A 23,361-nucleotide genomic window follows, 5' to 3' on the forward strand; every position below is an offset into this window, starting at 1 on the left:
ATTCGCTAGGCTAAAATTGACAGAAAAAAAATCATGTAATAAGGTGTGGTCAGTAAATAGCCGAGACTTTCTTTAATTAAAAAAAATGTTTCGACGTGACAAAGTAGGTATATAGATTTATTAGTAACTTTTTGTTTTTTGTTCCTTTCGGATTGTCTTTTTTAGAATATTCCAATTTAGCTAAGACACATAATCTTTTAATGGTACGCAGGGTCTATTTAGGGCGTAGTTTTTTTGTCCACAAAATCGATATTTTGAACCTTTAGCTTGTCAGTGGCAATGACCGTGCTGTATAGAGTCATAAAGATGAAGTCAGGTTCAGAAATAATAGAAATCAAGCTCACGTTGACGCATTTTTCTCTTCGTTCATTGCTCCTTTCTTACACGCTACCTTCTTTATCGACGATTCAATTTTGATTTTTAATTTTTTAATTTTATTACAGAGAAACCTGTTACCTGTTTTTGTCATATGTATTTTATTCTTTTATTCCTAAAAAAGTGGCCATTGATGAGTGTTTTCAAATCTCTAAAATAGTGTCTGGAGCGTTCTTCAATAATGCAAGAAACTGTAACTTATTCTTGCCCAAACTGTTATGTTGTGTTCGCAAACTTTGAGCTCCTGCTTCTCAACAGCTCAGATAATTAGATTTTCTCCAAAGGAACAGTGGATAAACAACACTAATAGGTCCTTGTCATGGTAGCACTTGAGAAACTCGAGTTACCCCATTATTTCGTGTTAACAATAGTTAATTTAATCCAACTGTTTACTGACCGCACCATCATCATGTAAAATTCCAGTTTGTAATTTGTTTATTAAAATGGCTATCACAGTTGTCTACACCAAGAAAACAAATTCGCTTTTGAATTTTTTATTTCCTTTTCTGATGAAGTAAAATATAGTCGATAATGAACCGTGTAAATGCACGCAACATGCGTTTAACGCTTTACGCACATTTATACCGGTACACATCACCTTTGGTCATTTCTAATTCATGTGTTTTTCTATTTTCTATAGGCCTAAGTATTACACATAAAATGAATGGAAATATATTACTTATAATATAATAATATTATATTAAAAACTGTCAACGCCAATTTTTTTTTTATTTCATAAAGAGAATAAGTTTTCAACTGGGCAACAAGCGCACTTTGCCGCGATAATTTAAAAAGATATAGGCAACGCTTTTATTTTCTTCAGTTTTCATAAACTAATATAAGTATGTCTTTGACTATACTCTAATGCGTATAATCAAAGCTTATTTTTTATGCTGTATTATATCTACAATTAAATATCACAATGGCTGGTCTGCACCGTCTTGTTGACAGTTTCATAAAATTGAAACGGACAACAGGAAGTTAAACAGCCAGCTTACAATCGCCCTAAATTTCATTTCTAAATTTTTACACCATCCTATAAAAAATTAGATATGGTGGATTTAAAGCACTAAACGATCTTTGGTGTCCACATGTGCGTCGAAAAATAAACTGTAGAAAATTCGACGTGGCCGCAACTTTTAGAAATGTTCTGTTCCACGCTAGAAAATAGCCAGATCTAAACTACTACTCCACACATAATTACAACGTTTCCTCATTTCAGTCTTTGTTCTTTAATCACAGAATGTAAGAATTTGTTATTTCGTTAAGTAGTCACCAATGTGTACTCGAAAATAACGTTTCTCATTAAAAATTTTGTAGTACTTTCGAGTTGCGGACACGTCTGATAAGTGTTATTTTCTAATCTAATTTTTATAACTTGAGCAATGTTACACTCTAAAGTTCGTATTTTATTACAGAAGCGAATGTTTGTCGTAATGAAAACTATTCTTTAACGCACATGTAGAATCGTTACAAATTTCTGGTTTCATTACAACCTTGTTGTTTTTGTGTTCGTTTCCAAATTTCAAAAAATCGGTGAAAAAAATGCTTTATTTTCAAAATCATAACACCACTTATATAAAAATTCAATTCGATAGACATTTAATCGATCATACGCGGTGTCGAGTACATTTTATTCGAAAAATGTGCGTCTACTTTTCTAATTCATCCAATCCCCACACGTTATCTTCTATAAGAAAAAACATACGTGTGTTTGCCTACAGTGGAAGGAAATTTTTAAGCCAAGTATAGGTATGCTTCTTGGCTATTTCATTTAAATTAGCACAGCCTTTCTGAGGAAGGATCTTTTAAACGGATATCTCGAATCCCTCGACCAGTTTATCATTTTGCATTTTTGCTATTTATGTGATGGTTAACTCTGTCTTTATTCAAATATTACACAGCATCTAATTTCGTTAGATGATAAGAACTGTCCTGTCGAATTCGAGCATGTCCCATTTAAATACCTATACATATAAAACTGATTGTTATTTAAAAAGGTGGTCCTTAACGACACAAAAACAAACAGGTATCAATACTTTGTTATTGAAACAATTTTTAAACCAATCAATTCATCAGGATGTGTACTGAAGATGTCCCATCAAGGTTCTTAACTTGCCAGACAATAATTTAAGCGATGTAAGTGCAATATTTTAATATTTTAATTGAAGTCAAAATTACTTTATGGATATTGTATTTATTGAAACTTGGTCAAAATGCTACAACGGAATCGGAGGTTAGTGATATTATTGATAGGCTCTAAAAATTGTTGCACACAACAGCTTCTAGTCTAGACGATTTAAAATATCGACTAAAGATCGTTGCTTGGTTTTTGAGTAATTTCGGTGAAGAATATGTAAAATGTGCCAGTGGTTATACTTTGAGCCATCTGCACAATATGAAAGTACAATAAATTTTATGGTCAATTATCGTTTCCTTTTACTTGTTGATTGTTGCTTTTATTGAAAATGATAGTAGCAAATTGTAAATTACTTTTAGAATCTAACAATAGATGAGCTGGTGTTCTACGTTACGGTTACAGTTACTGAGCAATTATAGCTTTTTGTTAAAACCTTTAAGCTTCTAGGCGTCCTCATTGTGCAAGTGGCTTAAAGTTCGATTTAGAGTTCCGCCGTAATCGAAACATTTGATTTGAAATAGAAAACTGCAATGCGTCAATCGTTCGAAGTTTCATTCATGTCAATGAAGTTGAAGCAATTGGCGAAATTCCGATTACGGTTACGACCTTGCGTAGTAAACTTGTAAATCAACCATAATACTTTGTAATTTTTGAGAAGAAACTGAAGCTGAAAGTGAATCAACGGTTGTAAGCTGCTAGCTTAAAAATGTGCGTCAGCAGCCTATTACCAACGTTACTACATTGTTTTTATTGGCTGTCCGTCCCCCCGCCTTGTTCATCATTTGCTCTTTCGTGTGGGCGTAAGATGGCTCTAACCGTTTCGAAATGTTTTTTGAAGCCCAACTTAGAATACAAAGCTTTAGATGCGTCGTTTTCGGGACGGATGACGACGAAAGGGAGATAACCTCTTTCTGTCACCACTTTTGTCAGGTACTTGGCGAGGATGAGGCCATAGCCTTTCCTTCTGTATTCAGGTCGCGTTTGCATCGAGAACATGGCTCCGTAATACGACTGAACCATCCATGCTGCTAATTCACCCGAAGCGGAAAAGACACCATAGCATGGTAGTTTCTTTATTAGTCTCTTGAAGACTTCCACGCATTCCATGTGGTTTGCTGGGTATAAATCGTGGATAGTTTGAGCGTACTCGGGAGTTAACTGCAGCATCTCCGCATCCTCTGCGAATACCCTGCAAAGATTTATTATCTCAAATCATTCTCATCAAGAATATAGATTTTCACAAAGAGATTTATTTCAACACTCCTACATGTCTACAATTAACCAACTTCTAAAACATGCAAAGATATACAGGGTGTTATTGAAATGCGTGATCAAATTTTAACCACGAGCTTCATGTAGAACACGGAAAAAATATTTAAAAAATTCTATGATTTTTTTTTAAATTGCTTTTAGTCTTCTACGTTGTCCCACAACCTCGTAGGTAAAATTTCCGCACATTTTAAAAATACACCTTGTATATTATATTTTTTAAATATTTTTTCCGAGTTCCACATGAAGCCAGTAGCTCGTGGTTAAAATTTGGTCCCACATTTCAATAACACCCTGTATATCAATTTTATGCAATTTATATATTTTTGCATGTTTTACATTCTTTTGCCCTCTAAATCAAAAACATTTCTGTACAGTAATTTAAATGAAAACTCATTAATACGCTACGCGGTAAAATGTTGACATTTCTCCCTACCCCTGTTTTTCTTGGCGAGTTTATATTTATAAATCATTTCATCGGTCGTAAATGAATGTTGAGGAGTGTGGTAAAATTTGTCTCGAAAACTTAATGGTTAATTAAAAACTGTTGTTCATTAATAAATTCTTAATTTACACTCAAACTTTTATCATCAATCTTAACTTAGAAGATGCCCGCTTGAACTTTTTTATGAAAAACGGATTTTTTATTTTTTTTTACTTTTTACATAATTGCTCAATTTTAATTTCACAAATTACTTTGTACTAAACTGGTAGCAATTGCCAATTTACCAATTTTGCATCTAAAATAAAATTAAGAAAAGAAAAAACATATTTTATTTTCGTTCGGTCTTAAAAAGTTACCGTTGCTAACCCAAATAACGGGTGTTTTTTCAATTTGTCGTCGAAGTTGGCGTTGGAGAGTCGATTGTGAACGCACCACCGGATTACAACTCTGATCAGCTGATCCACCTTTCGCGTGTTTTTAATATGCAGTCTTTTTTAAGACAAATGGTTCATCAGATGTTTAAATCTAACCTCACTTTTTGCGTGGTTTGTGTTTTTGAACTGCAATTTGAAAAATCAGTGTTTTTAAGACAAGTGGCCCATTCACAATCGGCTCTTCAGCGCCAACTTGGACGCCAAATTTTAAAAAACACCTTTACATACTGAAGTTTTTTAAATAAATATGTAAATAAATGCCTGCTTTATAATATTCCGAAAATTTCTAATACAGAGTCTACGACAATTTGTTGTTAAAAATGAGTATATTGAGATCTCTTAATTATAAAAATAAAATTAAATGGACTCTGATGCAGTTGTTACGTAACCAGAAGCTAATTAAGTTGCCAAGAATAAAGAAGCTAGAGGTGAAGGGTGAAATTGCACCCTAATTCAATAAGCGTGGCGTAAAGACATTGTGGCAGTCTATAGAACACCGAAAATTGTTGTATATTCGCATCAAAAATTCAATAAAGGATGATAGTTAAATAAAATATAAAAATCATAAAATATACAGGGTATTTTTGAAATACGCGTACAAAAAAATCCTGAGCTGTTTGTGGGTTGCAAAAGCTTCAGCAAACCTTTGGGGGTGATGGGGATAAATTAACCTTTTCATTACACCGATACATTATTATTGTTGCTAAGCAACCAGGACTACGTAATTAATCAGCTTTAATTCAGTAGCGTACAGGAAATTTTCATTTTTTATTTATTTTCATCCCGAGAGCGAAATCACTTTTATTATAAAAAAAATTTGTTAATTACTTCACTAATTATCGTAATTGCCGTAAAGGATAAAGATCCATTTTTGCAGAAAATGTGTTCATAACTCGCCTTTTACAACGTTTTTATGAGAGTGCTGCTATTTAGTTCAAATTCTCTTAATTACGTTGCTGATAATTTGTTGTTTTTAATTACAAATGAAACAACTGAGTTTATTATAAAAAAAATAATAGATACAGCGTAGAGTTTTTATTTTTCCACAGTAAAGAAAAATCAGAAACCTTGAGGGACAAAAAAGCATTTGTAGATCATTTTAAATGTACTTACACATTTATACTATCATCCTCCTTGTTGGGTTCTTCAGTTACAACATAAATATCTCCATATTGTTTCTCAATGGTTCCTTTATTACTATAAAATTCTTCTATTTTGTTCATAATGCTAGAGTGCGTAAAGTTGAGATAAATTGGTTGAGTCCAGTCGATTAACACATCTTCTTCCGCTAGAAGTTCCAAATGCTCCAATTGATCGCAAGGGCAAAAAACACTAAAGCTCTCGTAAATTTTCCCGTTGGGCTAAAACAGATTCTATTATTAATCGCAAGTTCTATTGTCTGCAACATTGTTATTAAAGAGCGTTTCAATTTTTCTATTTTTATTTCCTTCCACAAGGGAAAGAACAAACAGTTAACAAGTGAACCAGAAAGACCAAAGAAAACAAATTTGAAGTATTTCTGAGAAAAATATTACAGTCAGAAAGCCAGAAATATTTTACCCAACGTCATTTCATAAAATATATTTTCCATATTGTTGTGTTAATACTGACTGGAGAGTCTGGCTACTTGCGGTGGTTGCGTTCAGTAGCATCAAAGTGAGCAAGAAAGTGGGTGAAGTTACTTCACAGTAACAAATAATAATCAATAAATCTGAAGTTATTGATCTATTAAAATCTACAAAAAAATGGGATTGTCAAAAAATGGCGACGAAATCGTTGCGCAGAAAAGGACCGAAAATAGATATACTAAAAATATTTTCTTTCAAAAGATTCAAATTCATCTGTCCGAGTATGACGTAACTTTTTTTACTCATATTGACCTCACGCCGCTACTCAATGCAACCTCGGATCTCGGCCGAACTCTCCATTCAGTGGTTATCAAATACGCTACAATGTAGAAATAGAAAATATATTATTTGATAAAACGACTTAGCGTAAAAAGTTGTTGGTTCTCGGACTATTAGGCACTTACTGAAGTGCAATGACATTAACATTTGAATAAACTTTGCCTTTATAAATCTTATCACTTTTATGTCCTTTCTTTAGAATAATTTTGCACGAAACATGTATTTGATTACAAACAGATAACACGATTATGTTCTAAAAAATCATAACTATAACTAATGTTTTTCTCCTGGTTTTAATATTATTTAAATAAAAACTTAAAATAGTTAGACCCAAGAATTTAACAAAATAATATGCTATCTCAGATAAATTACGTTTATTTTTTGGGACTCGACACTGATAATTTTTCGCTGTTATTAAAATTTATTGTCGGTTACGTATTTTCCCCTTTCTTTAAGTTTCAACAAAATCTATTACCCCAGCTTTTATCCACGCAATCTCACCTACGAACGAAACACAAAGAAAACAATAAAAAACATTTTTGCTCGACCCACGAAGCTACTCCTTTTTAGATACATTCTTTACGGAATTTTGTGTTGTACGTTTGAGTTGTTATTTAAATTCCCATTTATTTTATATGCAAGTTCTCCCGTAAAAAACTAAAAGACAACCACATTTTTAAAAAGGTTTCCTTTTATTATTTACATAAAAAATAATGTACAAACTCTGGAAGTATAAGTTTACACGAACGGTATTCCACTGTATTTGTACAGTTCTAGTCGATGTTATTTTAATCGAGTATTAAATAAGATTTTCAAAGCTCTATGGACTCGTTTAGCGAGCCGCCACTGATGTTTAGCTGTGTTGATTTAATTTTCTTATTCCCTTTGACAATTTAACTCTAACACTGACTAACCAGCTAGAGTTGTGACTCAATACTGAACGTGCAACACGACGGAATTTCATTTAACGAATTTCAGTTGATACATTTTTTCATAAAATTTTCACCGAACCATTAAACAATTCTAAGCGTAGTGGAACGACCTGAATGGCCATAAAAACTAAAAAACGACAACTACATTTCAGACTTTATTTCTCAAAGCTTGCAAAAACGTATTATTTTTCCCTTTATGGAAATGTAAATAAAGTTCCAAAAACTCTTCAAATTTTCCAATCGTTTAGTGGCGGATCCAAAACAAAGAAAGTAATTTTGTTCAGTAGGTATAAACTTTTTAGGGTACAAATCCTGCATTTAAAATTAAATGTAAGTGTACACAATCAAATAAAGCACAATACCCTTAGGTGGTTATTATGCGCAGTCAACACAATCCTTCACCCTCCCAGTAACCCCGGTTAAACGCATATAAAACACATATCACAAACATAATCGCAAGATCTGAAAATAAATTTCGGTTGAGTTTATAATGCCGGAATAAACACTTAAGAAGAAAGGTAACAAGTTTACATTCATTATTCATTTGATAGTTGTTCTCGTCACGAAAGGCAATTGGGGTATCTGCAATATTCTGAACTAAGCTGGGCAAACGGCCAACTGGGCCAAGGACCAATCAGTAGCTTTGGTCTTTAGTTCATAATTATTAACACTCGCCATCCTTCCTCTCACATCTTGCGAACGGCGTGGAGCATCGATACTTTTTATTCTGGGATGGGTTGTTGGTTCCATGTGAGATTTAAGAGAGGTTTGTTTCATCGATCGACGCCAATTGGTACCACCATGTCGTAAAACAAAACATAAAATTACAATTCGATGTTACCACTTGGGATCACGTACTTTTACCCAGATTTTAATTGCCAACAAGTTACTTTAAAAAAGTTTGTGATAATCGTTAGTTAGCAAATGTGTAAATTTCTTTGGTTATGGATTTGAATAAATTGATAAATAAAAATAAGAATTTTTTGTTCGTGTGTTGTCGGTGTTTGCAGAAATATCGAATTCGTCGTCATTTAGTAATTTATCAGATCCGTCCCTGGGTTAAAAGATAGATTTATACTGACGTATTAGATCCACTTTTCCTCGTGTGAGTTAGGCTCACGATATTTAGCAAACTCTGCAGTTGTGGTTGTTCCGCTCTTTACCAATGTCTGCAAGAGGCAAAAAATCGACTCTCACGTGACGTCGCGACGCTCGCTCAATAGTTCACGTATTATTACTATTTAAACGTAGTTTTACAGCAGTTTGCAATCTCTGTTCGGCTAATCTCCGAAATAATTTACGTTGATTCAATTAGCCAAGTCAGTTTGGTAAGTTTTGAGTGAAACGAACCAGAACGACAACTTTCAAAAGACGTAATCGATAGGCATAAACAATGCAAACTTATACAAATGCCCTAACCGAGGCATTGTGAGAATGGTAATGAAATGCGACATTTTTCACAACGACCTTCACCTGAAAGGGCTAATAAAAAGCTTACCGTGCTTGTCATGCCAGGAAAGTGGAGGATCACGGGCTGATCAGGCCACGTTTTCGTCACGTAGAAATGGAAGTCCCAAACACGATCGTTCAGATAGGTCTTCAGTGTCTGATGGAACTACAAGAGCAAATGAAAATTTGTGTGAATATGTAAATTTTACGGTTTCATTTGCGCAGTAAATTTCGATATATCGCTTAATTATTTTCACTGGGTTTTTTTACACAAGACTGCACTGAATTCCAGGTAAGTGTGTTATTCATGTCAAATATGTAACATGCTAATAAAGTTAAGCTTGCGTGATTTTTACCAAAAGATTCATTGAGATACACACGATCCAGACTTCGTAAGTACCCATAGTCATTTAACGATTTTATATTTTACTAAATTATCAATGTGCACGCATTCAAACTCGATATCGCACAAGTTGCGATACAATAGCTTTTTCCCAGACGTGACAATTACGAACAACACTACAAAATGACCCAGAAATGCGTAAATAGTCTAAACAACAAGTATCAATTCAATTTAGAGTTATACCGCACTTTTCATAAATTTTATTAATCGATATTAAGTCTTTCTCATTCATTCTCACATTATTGTATAATTGTCAAGCTGTGATAATTTAGGAAACTTGTTTAATATTTAATTATCTAATTTAATATTGTATTATAAATTACATCAAATCACATTATTCCGTGGGACCATTATTTGAAATTAAAAATAACGTATTATACAACGAACGTGTAATGATGGATTACCCACGCGACTGAAGTTTGCGGCACGATCATAGGCGGCTGCTGTAATCACCCGAGTGAGTAACCATTACACTCGAGTAGAGTGCGAGACTTTTTCTACGACGTTCAAATTTTATCAGCTTCACTATAAGAATTCATTTCCTACTTCTTTTTAATAAGAAATGTGGGTAGAATCGCAAATTATGAATAATTGAATGTATCGCACTATCACAACAATTTGATAGTCCACACGATGTTTTCTGTAAAAATGTGTTTCCTTAAATTTTATTTATAAAATATTGTTTTATTAAAATCCAATGTATATTTTTTAATATTTGACGATTACACTATGAGGGTTAGTTTTAACGATTTAGGTTTTATTAAATTATTAACGAACACGTGTCTTGTAATTCAATATAACGAAAATTTTAATTCCGAATCTCACTCAGCAACGTTGGAAAATGATATCTGATGAGCAAGAGTAAATGGCAAATGTCAATTCAATCTAAAGATGAATCGAATCGGATGATACTAATTAGGCACAACGCTAATTGCTTTATTTTGTCCCAGGTTTCTGTGCGATTAAAAAAAAAATTAACTTAACCTGGCGCATCCACCAAAACTTGAAATGAAAAATCATAAAACGCCGCGATTTGAATAGATTTTGTATGAAAAGATGTGCGCTAAAAACAAAGAGATTAGGTACCTTAATTGAGTGAGGTAAGAATTGTCCAATAAATTCAATTATGTCTGGCAGTTCAGAGTCTTCAAGTAATCTGAAATTCTTCCCTTCTGACAATACTTCTTCCATTGCTGAAAAGTTGAAATAAATGTTTTCGCTTACATGATCGTTAAATATTTTGCATCGTATATCACAAACAATAGTAATAAAAATATGAAACCCAAGCTAATTGAAAAGTGAATTACGTTTATATAAACGTAAATAGGGTCATTTTAAAATTGAAAACGTTTACATAAGGGAAGCCGCTTCCGCGGCAAGGTTGAGTCATAAAATTGCACCATAAAACATTAAATGAATATCAGACTTGATCCTTTTTGAATAAATTTTGTGACAACGACAGAAACACGACGTTGCTGCAGAAATATGTTTGCTCATAAATCACACAAAACAAAGAAACAAATCATGGGAATAGTTTACCTCGTTTAAGACGAGCAATATGAGGAATCTTCTCTTTATCCTCTTGGAACCTGCTTTAGAATGTGATTGAAACCCGCTGTTGTTGAGGAATTAATATCTTGTGTGACGGAGTTATTTGCAAACGAGTGATAGGAGGAAAAGCACATTGATCGACTCGCAGGGTGCGGAGAGGTCTGCAGCCCCCGAGCGCTCCCCTTGTACTGCAGCTGCCCTCACACAGGATTTGGAAGGAAGCGAAATGGTAGCGCACGTCGCACCTTTTTAGTTGCGCAAAATATGATGGAAAACACGGTCTTCTATGGAGTTAATATTAACAATTATTTATTTACGGACAGTGGGATTTTACAATGTACTATTTCGGTCATGGAAATCTTTTCAACTATTGTTCATTTAAAGCGAATTGAAAGCATCCCTGCAAAAAGGGAGAAACCTGTAGAAGAATTACGAACAACAATTTTTCAGGAAATTGAAACCTTCTATCTCAAGGTTTACAAACTATTTTTTCCTAATCGTGAATAATGTAATTTTAAAGTGATTCCAATAGTCATTAGTCTTGCTGCAAACAACACGATCACGAACTGACTGCAAAGCAACATAGCACGGCAAGAATACATAGCTGGTTTTAAAGGTAAAGGGGTAAAATAATAATAGATATAAAGCTCAAGAATGCTTTACTTACAGCACTGTTGATGTAAATTACGATACGTCATTATACCAAATTAGTTACTTAACCCAGATATTGAAAAGGATTATGATATACGCAATGCTCTCTATAAAACTACTTCTACTTCTGTTCTGCTGTTCTACTTGGTTCTTCCAATTTTGTTGTCCCATTATTTTTCCTTCAGTCATTTGAGTTTAAAAGCTGTTCCTATGATTCAATATATTTCTGTGTTTTGCCAAAAAATATTGTTGTAAATAACAGCAGCACATTTCTTACTCTTATTTTATTTTGCTATAATAATTTTTATTTGAACCATTTTTATCGAAGCAGGACCATTCAAAATGAATTCTTTTGTTCACGGCAGCGATTTGAAATATGTTGTTATCTGTTAAAGATAAACTTAATTTCAAATTAAAATCTCAGTGCATATTATCTTTCTCAACAAAATTCTAGTTAGGCAACGGTTTCGCAACGGTTGAATATAAAAATTGTATTAAAAAATTCTTCACTTTCTGATAAGATCTTGGTGAAAACTTGAACGTGAACAAACAAATGTTTTTGTTTTTATTACATTTTTTAAATTATCCAGTAAAAAATTCAAATCTAAAATGTTTTTTTAATGTTCTTATCACAATATGTTCGTTCAAATTCTGTATTTCCTCGTCATAAGTAAACAGTTATTTTTTATCTATTCCGTTTTTGATGAAGAATGAAGCCTTTATACCTAATACCATCACTTTAACAAAGAAAACGTTTCATCCGAAACAGAAAAAGTTACAATTATTCTTTACTTTTTATTATTCATAGTTAAATTATAGACCACGTCAGCTCTAATCAGTTTTATAATTTCAATATATTGAACATTTATTTTATTACACTGTGATGTTTTATTTATGTTGCAATTTATGCAAATTATGCCGATGTAACATTGTGCACAACGCAAACTTCCCACTAGCAACATGATCAAAATAGCAATCTACTGATTCAACTTTTTTCCTCATTAAAAGAGTCTTTTATCGAGTGATATTTTTAAACAAGCGGACTGCAGATAACGTGTGTCACATTCCCTTTTTGCAATTTTGATGTAACATTTGTTACATACTTACCTAAATTTGTTTCTATTACGACCCTGTTCGACTGTCCGAGTTTATTGATTATGTAAAATGAACTTCTCCTAAAATAACGTGCCACACAGCAATTTTTGTTGTTACGTGCAGTTGAATAATTTTCGGCTAATTCTGTTAGTTTGATTGCTAATTTTGGAAGTGAAAGGAAATGAGTTTGTGACTTAATTGAAATTCCAAAAATGCATTATTCCCAATGAGTTAAAAAAAATCACACAAACAACAGTTCACAAGAAAAGATTAAGATAAAATTGAATAGGAATGTGTTGGACGTATGTCACAGGTACGTAATTATTATGTGCGTAAAGGCCATTTATATTATTTTAGATTAATTAAATAAGGGGAGTGTTCATTATTGATCCTACTATGAATTTCAAATCTTTAAGCCCCCATCTAGCGTCTGATTATGATAATGATCGCATGCCTACTAGTCAGATTTCTCTATTACCGACAATGAGTTTACATTCCATTACAGGTTATATTAATTTATCGATAAAATGTCTTACAAATACGGGACCAAGTAAGATTTCGTAATTTTTTGCAGAATATTTGGACGACCTTAAAATGTCTAGACGGAGAGGGCGTGATTACGACCACGTGGATTACACGAAATTGGCACCAACTGATAGGGACAATGGTTTTATCGATGCGCAATTTATAACACCCGCCCAAAAAGTGCCGTGGAAATCAATATTTTTGGCAACTATGCTACTTATCGTGGGTTCCTTTTTATTAATATTTGGGTCACTTGTTGTCAGTGGCCACATAATACTTAATTATTCTGATAGAATGTGGCCAATGATCATTTTGGGGCTATTGATGTTTATTCCTGGAGCTTATCATATTCGAATTGCATATTATGCCTACAAACAAGTGCCTGGATATTCCTTTGATGATATACCTGAATTTGACTAAGAATAAAGTAATTAGGTAATAACAGGTGGTTTAGCTATTGCATGAATTTTTTCATATTTACATAATGTAGACACAAAATTCAGTATTATGTCATAGATAGTGTCAAGTACCTGAAAAGTGATAATCTTTACAGCTTTTCTGAAGATATTACAAAGACTAAGCAATCAGCTTTATGATCTAAATGTGCCTTTTCTTAATGTAATTGTGTAATGTTAATCTAGTTATGTATCGACTATTTTTTAGACTGTGTTCATTTTGTCATTGTGATTTCTTATTGGAACTTCTTTACACACTTGTATTTAAGTTTATATGTGTATAATATACGTTATTAGTATCACTATCAAGAAATATTTTTTTAAGAAATCCACAAATTCAATTAAACCTTCACCAATCAACAATATCCTTTGTTAAATTGGTGATAACTCACGATGCGCGGATGCGGTAAATTGCGGTAAATTTTAATTTATAGGGAATGTATGTTTTTTTTCTCGTTAGATTGGCCACACTTCTTAATGTCAACAAAACATGACATATTTCAAATAGGTGTTACAGACGCAAATGTGTTTGTTTTTGCTTTGTTAATTTATGCTTTGAAAAAATGGTGAGTTACGTTAGGTACTTTATGTAATTACGACGTAATCGATTTTTTTTCAAGTCAGTAACTCTACACACCGATTTGGGAAACATAAAAATTGAGCTGTTCTGTGAATCATGCCCAAAAACCTGTGAAAACTTTTTAGCCCTATGTGCCAGTGAATACTACACTGGCAACTTATTTCATAGAAATATCAAGGGCTTCATTGTTCAAACTGGTGATCCTACAGGTACAGGTAAAGGTGGTACATCAATATGGGATAAAAAATTTGAAGATGAATTCAAAGAACAATTAAAGGTTATTTGCTGGTGTCATTTTAAATTGTATAACTGCATGTTAAGTTATTTTGTTAGCACTCCACAAGAGGAATAGTTTCAATGGCTAATAATGGCCCAAACACTAATGGAAGCCAATTTTTCATAACTTATGGTGCTCATCCACATCTAGATTTAAAATACACAATTTTTGGAAAGTAAGTAATGCAGTTTATTAACTTCATTTTGTACAACACTTTTTAGAGTTATAGACGGTTTTGAAACACTAGATGAGTTGGAAAAAGTTGCTGTCAATCAGAAAAATTTTAGACCTTTGAGTGATATAAGAATCAACAGTATAACAATCCACGCGAATCCATTAGCATCAGGATAAGATTAATAAAAAGGTATTAATAACTATCAACATCCACTTCTTTATAATCTAACACTAAAGCAGTTAAATCCTCTCTAGCATCTTGAAATTCACTTTCTTCCATTCCTTCACCAACATAGTGATGGACAAATGCTCTCTTAGCATACATCAGATTAAATTTATGTAATATCCTCTGCCATGTCTCTTTAATTGCTGTGGTATTTGATAGCATTGTGACTGCCCTTTGAACTCTTGCCAGATCACCACCTGGTACTGTAGTAGGTGGTTGATAATTAATACCAACCTAAAAACACTCAATTAAACTAAAGCATTGCACCATATGTGTCAGTACTTTAAATCCTGTAGGTGACCAGTCAACAAACATTATGCTTCTTTTATTTTTTATATTTGTGATAGCATTATTGACATCTGTTGGTGTAACATCACCACGATACAGCAGACAGCATGACATGTATTTACCACTTCTAGGATCGCATTTTACCATTTGATTGGCTGGTTCAAAACAGGAATTTGTTAATTGCGCCACAGATAACTGTTCATGGTAGGCTTTAGTGGCTGGGACGAATGGTGCGTAAGTTATTAAAGGAAAGTGAATTCTCGGGTAGGGCACCAAATTTGTTTGAAATTCGATCAGGTCTACATTTACAGCTCCTTCAAATCGTAAAGATGCCGTAACTGCAGACACCACCTGAAATAATCAGACCTGAGATTAGATTGCTTTGTACATTTCAATATTATGCGAGTATTCCTTACTTGACCCAATAGTCGATTCAAATTAGTATAGGTTGGTCTGGGAACATCCAAATTTCGCGCCAAAATATCGTACACGGCTTCATTGTCCATTACAAAGCAAACATCTTCATATTCAATGCATCCGTGTGTTGTCAGTACAGCGTTGTAGGGCTCAACAATCACAGGAGAAATCTACATACAAAACCTTGTTATTGTAAAAAACTGTAAATGTGGTACTCTCGCCACTGTGACGTCACGCAGAGGAGTTGGAAAATGTCAAATACATTTTTATTACATCTACCAAATAAAAAAAGAACACTGATGTATTCGCAAATGTGACGTAATTCCTAGTCTTCGGAAAAAATTGTTTGTTGGCAAAACGAGTTAAGTAATACTTAAAAAGTAAAAAAAAGTATACTCGAGGTGCAGGGTAGACAGCAAATTCCAATTTACTTTTCTTCCCATAATCCATACACATTCTTTCTAAGAACAGCGTTGTAAATCCTGATCCTGTACCGCCTCCGAAAGACCGAAAAACGATAAATCCTTGGAGAGAATTGCAATTATCTACGACTTTTCGCGTCCTGTCCAACGCCAGATCGATCATTTCCGTCCCTACACTGTACATTCCTCTGGCAAAATTATTGGCGGCGTCCTCTTTACCGGTCATCAGTTGTTCAGGGTGAAAAAGATGTCGATAGTGTCCAGTACGAATTTCATCTAGAGCATCACATTTTAAAGACGATTTCCGAGTACGGGCGAGATATTCACCTATTACAGTGGGTTCTAAGTCCACCATGACGACCCGAGGTACAGCTTTTCCCGCTCCAGAAATGGAGAAAAACGCGTTGTAGCTGTCATCTGTTCGGTTCTTGTGGTAGCCTGGATAAAGGATGCCATCAGGCTGGATGGCATGCTCAAGGCAGTATAACTCCCAACAGGCGTTTGCTATCTGAACACCAGCTTGACCTATGTGAATTTGTACAACCTCTCTCTAAAGAATAATTAGTCAACGGGGATCAAGTGCGGACAATTTTTACGTGGCTTACATTTGAAGGCATTATATGATTGCGCCAGGTTTGTTCTGCATTTGGTCCAGCATAAATGAAAATGAAATTTTAAACTTCTTACGGGAATTTTGAGAAGAGTTACGGAATTAATCAACTAGAATTTGGACACTGTGACAACAATTTGACATTCTGATCTTGCTGTCATGATGACAAAAGGAATATTCAGGGAGTTGAGACGATTAAATTTTGTTGAGACATACTGTCAAGATTTTTATTGACTTCAGTTTGATTTTTATATTTTTAAGAACATGATTATTCCACAACTTCCTTATGAAGCTTTTTATCGTTTCAAAAAAAAAACTTTGGCACATCAATTGCTTTTATTTTGGTAATTTTATGTAACAATTAATTCAAAGCACATCAGTTGTTAAAAAAGTAAGTGTTTTACGTTTGAAAAAATGTTTATCTGGGGCACATGGCATGTCTTCCTCCATCAACTGGCACAGTAGCGCCTGTTATAAAACTAGCATCATCACTAGCCAAGAAGGCAATGGTCGTTGCTACTTCTTCAGGTCTTCCAGGTCTCCCTAGGGCATGGGTTTCTTGACTCTTCTTAATAAACGCTTCATACTGTTCCTCATTCATCCCCCCTCTCTTATGCAGATTCGTGATCGTTACTCCGGGATTAACACAATTCACTCTTACTTGTTTTGGGGCCAGATCTAAAGCTGCACATCTTGTGAACTGATCCACTGCAGCTTTTGACACACAATAGGCCAAAACTCCGGGGAAAGCTCTAATGCCGTTAACACTGGAAACGTTAACAATATTCCCTTTTGTTTTAATTAAGTGCGGCACCGCTAATGTCGTTAAATGGTAAATCGAGCGAACGTTGGTGTTCATCACTCTGTCGTATTGTTGTAAGTTCGTCGTTTCTATGCTTCCCGTTTCCAAAATTCCCGCATTGTTAATTAAGACGTCGAGACGACCGTAATGTGTGATCGTTTTTTGAAAAATATCTTCGGTGTCTTTTTCATTGGTCAGTTCACCGGTGAGGAGAAGAGGTGTTGGTTGGTTGCTAGGCGAAGAACATTGCGTCGCAACTTGTTTTAGGTTATCCAAGTTTCTTCCGGCTAAAGCCAAACTGGCACCCAGCCCGGCAAAATGTTTTGCTGTGGCTGCACCTATGCCAGAACTTGCACCTGTTATTAGCACTACTTTTCCTGCGAAGTTCATGGTGAAACGTAAGCACTGTCGCGGCTACGAGTTAAGTGTAAGGATCAAGGTCATTCCTGCTTATATGTGTTAGATGTTAACATTGTTAACAAGTGGAGATAATAGAATACAGGTTCTTATTTATGTTTGTTTTTAGATAAATTTAAAAGGTTGGGTTAATATCAGTGAGATTATGTAACTAATCAAATACTGCCAAATTTTCGAAAATGCCGAAACCATTTTTTAAAAAAACATTTTTTTTAACAATTTAATTGAACCTTTTGATTTATATAATATTGGTCATTTTTATCAAGAAATCGATGCAATACTTTGAAAAATAATTTTAATTTACGAAACATCAAAAATATGGATTTATATTTGCAAACCATAAGAAAGTACCTATACTTTGTAGGTTATCAGTTTTTTAAGACAAATCAAACAATTTTTGTTTGACGGAAAGAAGATACAAAATTATTTGCTCCTCAAGAATAATAATAATCAATTACTTTTTATTGACAAGTGACATTGTTGCGCAAAAAATAGCTCATCTATCTAGAATCTGCTATTGCGTCATATGGTTATAATCTGTTTTTATGTAGGATCACTTTTGGCTTCTATCGACAAGTTATTTTAATCCATGCGTGTATTACGGGTTGCATCTGCCGGAAAACTGTAATTTCTTTACATCGAGACACTGGAAGAAGAATTATTTAAACAGAAGTGATTGGATTGGAAAAAAAGAAATTATGAATCAATCTAAAATATGGTACAGTTAATTTCAAAATTATAGAGTACACCTAATTTTCTACAGTGTGAAATGCACCTACATTTTTTGTCAATGATCAATGTCAATTTTGACAAACAAAATGCCTAATCTAACCGAAAACGCGAAAGTGCTCATTCTTTCCAAATTAGAAGAAAGGTGGTGGATCCGGAGGGTAGCCCAGTATTATAACATCGCGAAGAGCACCGTGCAGCGAATAAAACAGACAATATTATGGTGTTCTAAAACATCAACGACATTTTATGTAGTCAAACCATGGCCAACTGTATCGATATACACTAGACGTGTATACATGACCGTTTCAATTTCAAAATAAAAGTGTTCCTAGAAAGCAAACCATGAACTACCGTAAAGTAGCGACATCTGTTGGATCCTTTCATAATAATTTTTTTAATTTGAAATTGTCAAATTGAACGTCACAAACGTCAGATTTTTGAAGTATTTTCTTACCTTTCTGTGCTCATTGTCAATTATAACATTTATTGTTCAGTTGATGATTGTCGTGTTTAGTTTCGTTGTGTTCATTTTAATTTATTAATTTCGAGTGACAAGCAAATTAACAGACAAATAACATACGACAACTAACCGTTACCTAACCAAGAATATATATTTGACAAGTTGACGTACTCGTAGATTGAAGATTGGTTAAAATTATAGTCGTATGGCGTCGCTACTTTACGGGAAATTTCAATTGTTTCATCGGAATTTTTCTCTTATGGAGAAATTGCAAAATGAAACGGCCATGTATACACGTCTAGTGTATATCGATACAGTTGGCCATGGTCAAACTTACCTAACTTATAAAAAATATGACGTTCAATTTAAAAAACAGCGAAGTGTGTTGCAAGAATAAGGCCAATAAGGCGCTAAATCAAAGACTATTTGTGAATCACCTTGTAGAGGTAGAGGTAAAGTCAAAACGAAACATGATAGGGCGGAGCTTAGGATGCGCGCTCTCCAATCCGATTTACCGCTGGCACTGGCGTATCATACAATGGTCAGTTAAGGGGAAAAAACTTAACGAATACTCATTTTCTTCATCTGATGAAGGAAATTCTACACCGAGGCATCTACTTTTGTTGTAGAACCTCTAATAGAATAATGAAAACTATCTTCATCTTCAGAACATTCCCCTAACAGTCCTAACACCCTGTACAGCATAAACAAAAGAAAAATGTTTTGACAAGAAAACAATCTTCATAGGTACTCGTAATTGTGCAAAATATTTACCTTCCTCTTCTTGGCAGTCTGATAATAATCGTTTTTGCAACTCACAGTCAGAATGATTAATTTGGAAACTGCCGTCATTTCACCCTAGCCTTTGTTGTAACTCCATAAGAAATCTACTGGATCTACTACTAGATTTACTAGACCATGCACTCAATAAATCCTCTTTTACCAATCCTTGATTACCTATTTACCGGTTCAGAATGTTTTCAGTGCCATTTACTTAAATAAAAAAAGGTTGCCGTCATGGTCCGAAAGAAATAAAATTGATTTGTCGAGTTCTTTTCGATAAGTACAATGAAAAGGAAAATATTACAAACTTTCCTAGTTTCGTAGTTCGTCTGCCAAGCAAGGGCGTAGCAAAGGGGGGAGGGGGGTCAGGTGGGCCCGGCCCACCCCAGAATCCTTCTGGCCCACCCCAGGATAAAAGTAAAACACATTAAAAACAAGATACCTCTGCAATATCTATCTATCATCTGTCTGTGGTTTAAAATCTGGCCCACCCCAGCAAAAAATCATTGCTACGCCCTTGCTGCCAAGAATGTAAAATAAAAATTTCTACAAAAAACTTGTAGATATTTATAGTGTGTTGCAATATCTTACGATATGTGTCGTGTTTTTATAAAAGCCGATATGGTTTAGGGTTAAGAGTTGTCAGCTACTCCCCAATTAAGATAAAAGCAGTATATCAAGTAAGTCAAGTAATGTCATATTTTCAACTCTCAACTCTGATCTTCAGAGAGCAATTATCATTTTACGAAAAATGACGATATACATCACTAATATGAAAATTTCACAGAAATAAGGCCATATGCGAATTTGTTAACAGAATCAACCTTTCAATTTAACTTTTAAGTGATACTACATATTTCAGTTTCACGAAATAGCCATCTAGCATCCAGTAAGCGAGTACTGAAAAAACTGAAAAATATGAAATGCTTCCTGCTTTAGAGAAATCTTCAATGCTCTTCTGTGAATATGATACAACTCAGTTTAATGAATGAAATTTTTTCTTTGATAATAGCGTCATTATTAGGTATTGTTCTACTTTTAGTACTGTTGTCTAGCAATTGTTTTTTCTAATTTAGCCCATACATAAACAGATCTGTTGCATGAACGATCACCTGATCATTACACCTAATTTCTATTTACTTTAGTGAAATTAATAATGTATCACGTGTTCAGAAAACCTTATAATACAGCACAAAGTACAATAAAAGTAAACAAGAAAGATAATAAATGATAATTTTTATCAGTTAAAATTATTCATCTCTTATTGGGTAAATCCATTATTAGTGAGCATGATAAATTCGCTATTAATGAATTTTCATGAACTAATTTTGTACATTTCCTAAAAATTTACAACAAACAAGCTTGCCTTTACATCGTAGGTACCAAGTAATGACGAGCAAAGAAATAATTTTTTGTTCGACATTGTCAGAATCTGAGAATTTTCTCCTGTGTGAACGGATTTTGATCAATTTGACAACTTGTCAAAACGAAACGTCAAGGTAATTTTAAAGATTTTCAGCGATTTGGAGCCTTTGGAGAGCTCGTCGAACAAAAAAACGTTGTACATATTCAACTCGTTCTTGTGTAATTTGGACTTTTTTTGGCACTCTCGTTTCACTCGAGTTTTAAACTGGCCCACTCATGCCAAAAAAAGCCCAAATTACACACGAACTCGTTAAATAAACTACTATTGTGAAGCAAAGACAATCCCCAAAGCTCAGTTCAGCTAGAATGCTGGCTATCCACCATTTATTTCTGCTGTTACTCAAACGCCCCTAACGATTAATCGTGTCTTATTATTTTCGGGTACTTCTCAGTAGAAGAAGACAATTGTCAAGGTCTGCTTCTTGTTTTATAATAAATTGTGCAAGAAAATATACACAAAACAGTCAACTATATGAATGAGTTATTGGTCTGTTGATGGTCTGGTACATTTATTTATGTAAAATTATTTAATCGACTTTGATCATATTTGTAACATTGAAATAAAATAATAATTAGTCCAATAGTTATTTTGACGGCAGAAAAAACTTATACATGTTATTATTAATGCAACAATCCATTCAAACAGTCGAGAAGGTAGTCTTTTGGAAAAATGTTGTGTTGTAACGTGTAATACATTCGTTTATTTTACTCTCCTCATTTCTCACGTTTTTACTTTGATCAATTTTGGACAATTTTATCGATTCGAATCAGGCAGGAGAGCAACGCGTGTCCGGAAGATTTTTATTTCACAGACTGTCAACATTCTGATAACTACAGCTCTACTGACGTCACTGAAAAAAATGTTAACCAACTTACACTTTCCTTTGTTTATTGTTATTGTTTTACATAAATAGGCGATAAATAATACTTAAACATTCCCAGTCGCAATCACAACATTATTGACGTCTTTTGTTTGGTGATTTAAACAAGAACTTTAGAATATGACTTTCTCAACAATATTTTTGCGTAAATCTTAATCACCAGTTGACAATTTTTAACGCAGCTGATGAAGTAATTCCTATAGATGTTTCGTGTTGCTTCGTTGATTAATTTACTGATAATACTTATTTATTTCTAATAAGAACATTCAATTTATGTGTGAATAATTATAATTTTTTAGATTGGTTTTTGAAATTTAAAAAAAAATTTTTAGTTTCATTGACTTAATAAACAATCTGGATTTGCAAGGACATATTCACTAACAAAATGTTAACACTATGTTTCTTTTTAATAATTAATTTAATTCTTAAAAAAAAAATTACACATTCATATACCTAACTGTACCTACATACGGCGGAATGAAATAAAATACGCATTTTTTTCTAGTCTTAAGAATTTAAGTTTTTTCCCTTGTCATGAATGGTTGCTAATGGAAAAAATTACTGTTTATTTAAAAAATGCAAATGTAACTCCCTAGGGAAGTGAAAGGGATTTTAATTAGCTAAGGATTAATGGAATAATGCTTTAACAACGGGAACAAACAATTAAAAGGATATTTTAAATGCATATAAATAATACAAAATATTATATTAAATACATATGAAATAGGTATGTACCTCTGTGTAAATAAGTACTTATTTTTTTTAGCTATTATTACACTATTTTTTCTCGTTACAAAATATTGATTGCATTCAGTGCCTTATAGAGATTATATTAGAACTGGATTTGATGGAATTACTTTATCAACAGCTCATCAAAACACAAACTTCCATTACTTTTAGCACGTGTTTCTGTGATGTCTACAATTTCGCTTTCGCGCTGAGCACGTGTACATAATGATATCATCGGAACTGCTTAAAGCCGGTCCTGATAATTTCAGATTAGGACGGGGTATAAATTGCGCCGGTCGCGAAAATATGTATGTCAGTTTTTGGTTGACATCGAGACTTCACGTACAGAAGAAGCAAGCAGAGAAACTAATCATCCAAAATGCAGGGCAAAAATTTGGTTGGTGCTGCTACACGTTACATCGCCGGAAGAAATGCTGTTCAAACCGTCTACTGGAGAGGTGTTAAGAGTACTTCCGACAGCCAACCCAAGTTCATGAAGGTGTTGAG

The 23,361-nt window shown here is 33.7% G+C and overlaps 5 protein-coding genes across 6 annotated transcripts; 2 read left to right on the top strand and 3 right to left on the bottom strand.

Annotated features, from left to right (window-relative positions):
* Window positions 1-853: 853 nt before the first annotated feature.
* LOC138134466 (glycine N-acyltransferase) lies at window positions 854-11,173 on the bottom strand. Its single transcript, XM_069052759.1, has 5 exons — window positions 10,894-11,173; window positions 10,441-10,547; window positions 9,001-9,117; window positions 5,777-6,024; window positions 854-3,704 (listed from the first exon to the last, which is right to left on the bottom strand). The coding sequence occupies exons 2-5, from the start codon at window positions 10,543-10,545 to the stop codon at window positions 3,263-3,265; spliced, it is 912 nt and encodes a 303-aa protein (XP_068908860.1). The 5' UTR covers window positions 10,546-10,547; window positions 10,894-11,173; the 3' UTR covers window positions 854-3,262.
* A 1,554-nt stretch (window positions 11,174-12,727) lies between these two features.
* LOC138134476 (transmembrane protein 230) lies at window positions 12,728-13,936 on the top strand. The gene is made up of 3 exons (XM_069052774.1): window positions 12,728-12,953; window positions 13,009-13,156; window positions 13,226-13,936. The coding sequence occupies exons 2-3, from the start codon at window positions 13,048-13,050 to the stop codon at window positions 13,594-13,596; spliced, it is 480 nt and encodes a 159-aa protein (XP_068908875.1). The 5' UTR covers window positions 12,728-12,953; window positions 13,009-13,047; the 3' UTR covers window positions 13,597-13,936.
* Window positions 13,937-14,072: 136 nt separating this feature from the next.
* On the top strand, window positions 14,073-23,334 carry LOC138134475 (peptidyl-prolyl cis-trans isomerase-like 3). 2 transcript variants are annotated; one of them, XM_069052773.1, is made up of 5 exons: window positions 14,073-14,197; window positions 14,252-14,488; window positions 14,545-14,663; window positions 14,710-14,852; window positions 23,124-23,334. In XM_069052773.1, exons 1-4 carry the CDS (start codon window positions 14,195-14,197, stop codon window positions 14,837-14,839), a joined length of 489 nt encoding a protein of 162 aa, XP_068908874.1. In that variant the 5' UTR covers window positions 14,073-14,194; the 3' UTR covers window positions 14,840-14,852; window positions 23,124-23,334. The 2 variants fall into 2 exon arrangements, with proteins under 2 accessions (XP_068908874.1, XP_068908873.1); XM_069052772.1 differs by lacking the exon at window positions 23,124-23,334 and having other exon boundaries at window positions 14,710-14,865.
* On the bottom strand, window positions 14,654-16,804 carry LOC138134460 (tubulin alpha-1 chain-like). Its single transcript, XM_069052749.1, has 6 exons — window positions 16,621-16,804; window positions 16,343-16,565; window positions 15,990-16,291; window positions 15,593-15,763; window positions 15,171-15,527; window positions 14,654-15,122 (listed from the first exon to the last, which is right to left on the bottom strand). Exons 1-6 carry the CDS (start codon window positions 16,630-16,632, stop codon window positions 14,856-14,858), a joined length of 1,332 nt encoding a protein of 443 aa, XP_068908850.1. The 5' UTR covers window positions 16,633-16,804; the 3' UTR covers window positions 14,654-14,855.
* On the bottom strand, window positions 16,943-17,923 carry LOC138134470 (3-oxoacyl-[acyl-carrier-protein] reductase FabG-like). The gene has a single exon (XM_069052763.1). It carries the CDS (start codon window positions 17,815-17,817, stop codon window positions 17,044-17,046), a length of 774 nt encoding a protein of 257 aa, XP_068908864.1. The 5' UTR covers window positions 17,818-17,923; the 3' UTR covers window positions 16,943-17,043.
* Window positions 23,335-23,361: the final 27 nt, after the last annotated feature.

This window comes from Tenebrio molitor, chromosome 7 (genome assembly GCF_963966145.1).
Source record: "Tenebrio molitor chromosome 7, icTenMoli1.1, whole genome shotgun sequence".
Classification (NCBI taxonomy): domain Eukaryota; kingdom Metazoa; phylum Arthropoda; class Insecta; order Coleoptera; family Tenebrionidae; genus Tenebrio; species Tenebrio molitor.

Bases quoted from the DNA above. Each gene is read 5' to 3' on its own strand.
- LOC138134476 (XM_069052774.1), top strand. From the start codon at position 13,048: ATGAATTTCAAATCTTTAAGCCCCCATCTAGCGTCTGATTATGATAAT. The intron at 13,157-13,225 runs GTTATATTAATT...AATTTTTTGCAG, and splicing joins GAGTTTACATTCCATTACAG to AATATTTGGACGACCTTAAA.
- LOC138134475 (XM_069052773.1), top strand. The intron at 14,489-14,544 runs GTTATTTGCTGG...TTATTTTGTTAG, and splicing joins AATTCAAAGAACAATTAAAG to CACTCCACAAGAGGAATAGT. The intron at 14,664-14,709 runs GTAAGTAATGCA...AACACTTTTTAG, and splicing joins AAATACACAATTTTTGGAAA to AGTTATAGACGGTTTTGAAA.
- LOC138134470 (XM_069052763.1), bottom strand. From the start codon at position 17,817: ATGAACTTCGCAGGAAAAGTAGTGCTAATAACAGGTGCAAGTTCTGGC.
- LOC138134460 (XM_069052749.1), bottom strand. The intron at 15,764-15,989 runs GTATACTTTTTT...TTTTGTATGTAG, and splicing joins CTGTCTACCCTGCACCTCGA to ATTTCTCCTGTGATTGTTGA. The intron at 15,528-15,592 runs GTAAGGAATACT...TGATTATTTCAG, and splicing joins TGAATCGACTATTGGGTCAA to GTGGTGTCTGCAGTTACGGC.
- LOC138134466 (XM_069052759.1), bottom strand. From the start codon at position 10,545: ATGGAAGAAGTATTGTCAGAAGGGAAGAATTTCAGATTACTTGAAGAC. The intron at 9,118-10,440 runs GTACCTAATCTC...TTGCTCTTGTAG, and splicing joins TCTTACCTCACTCAATTAAG to TTCCATCAGACACTGAAGAC. The intron at 6,025-9,000 runs GTAAGCTTTTTA...AATCTGTTTTAG, and splicing joins TTCCTGGCATGACAAGCACG to CCCAACGGGAAAATTTACGA.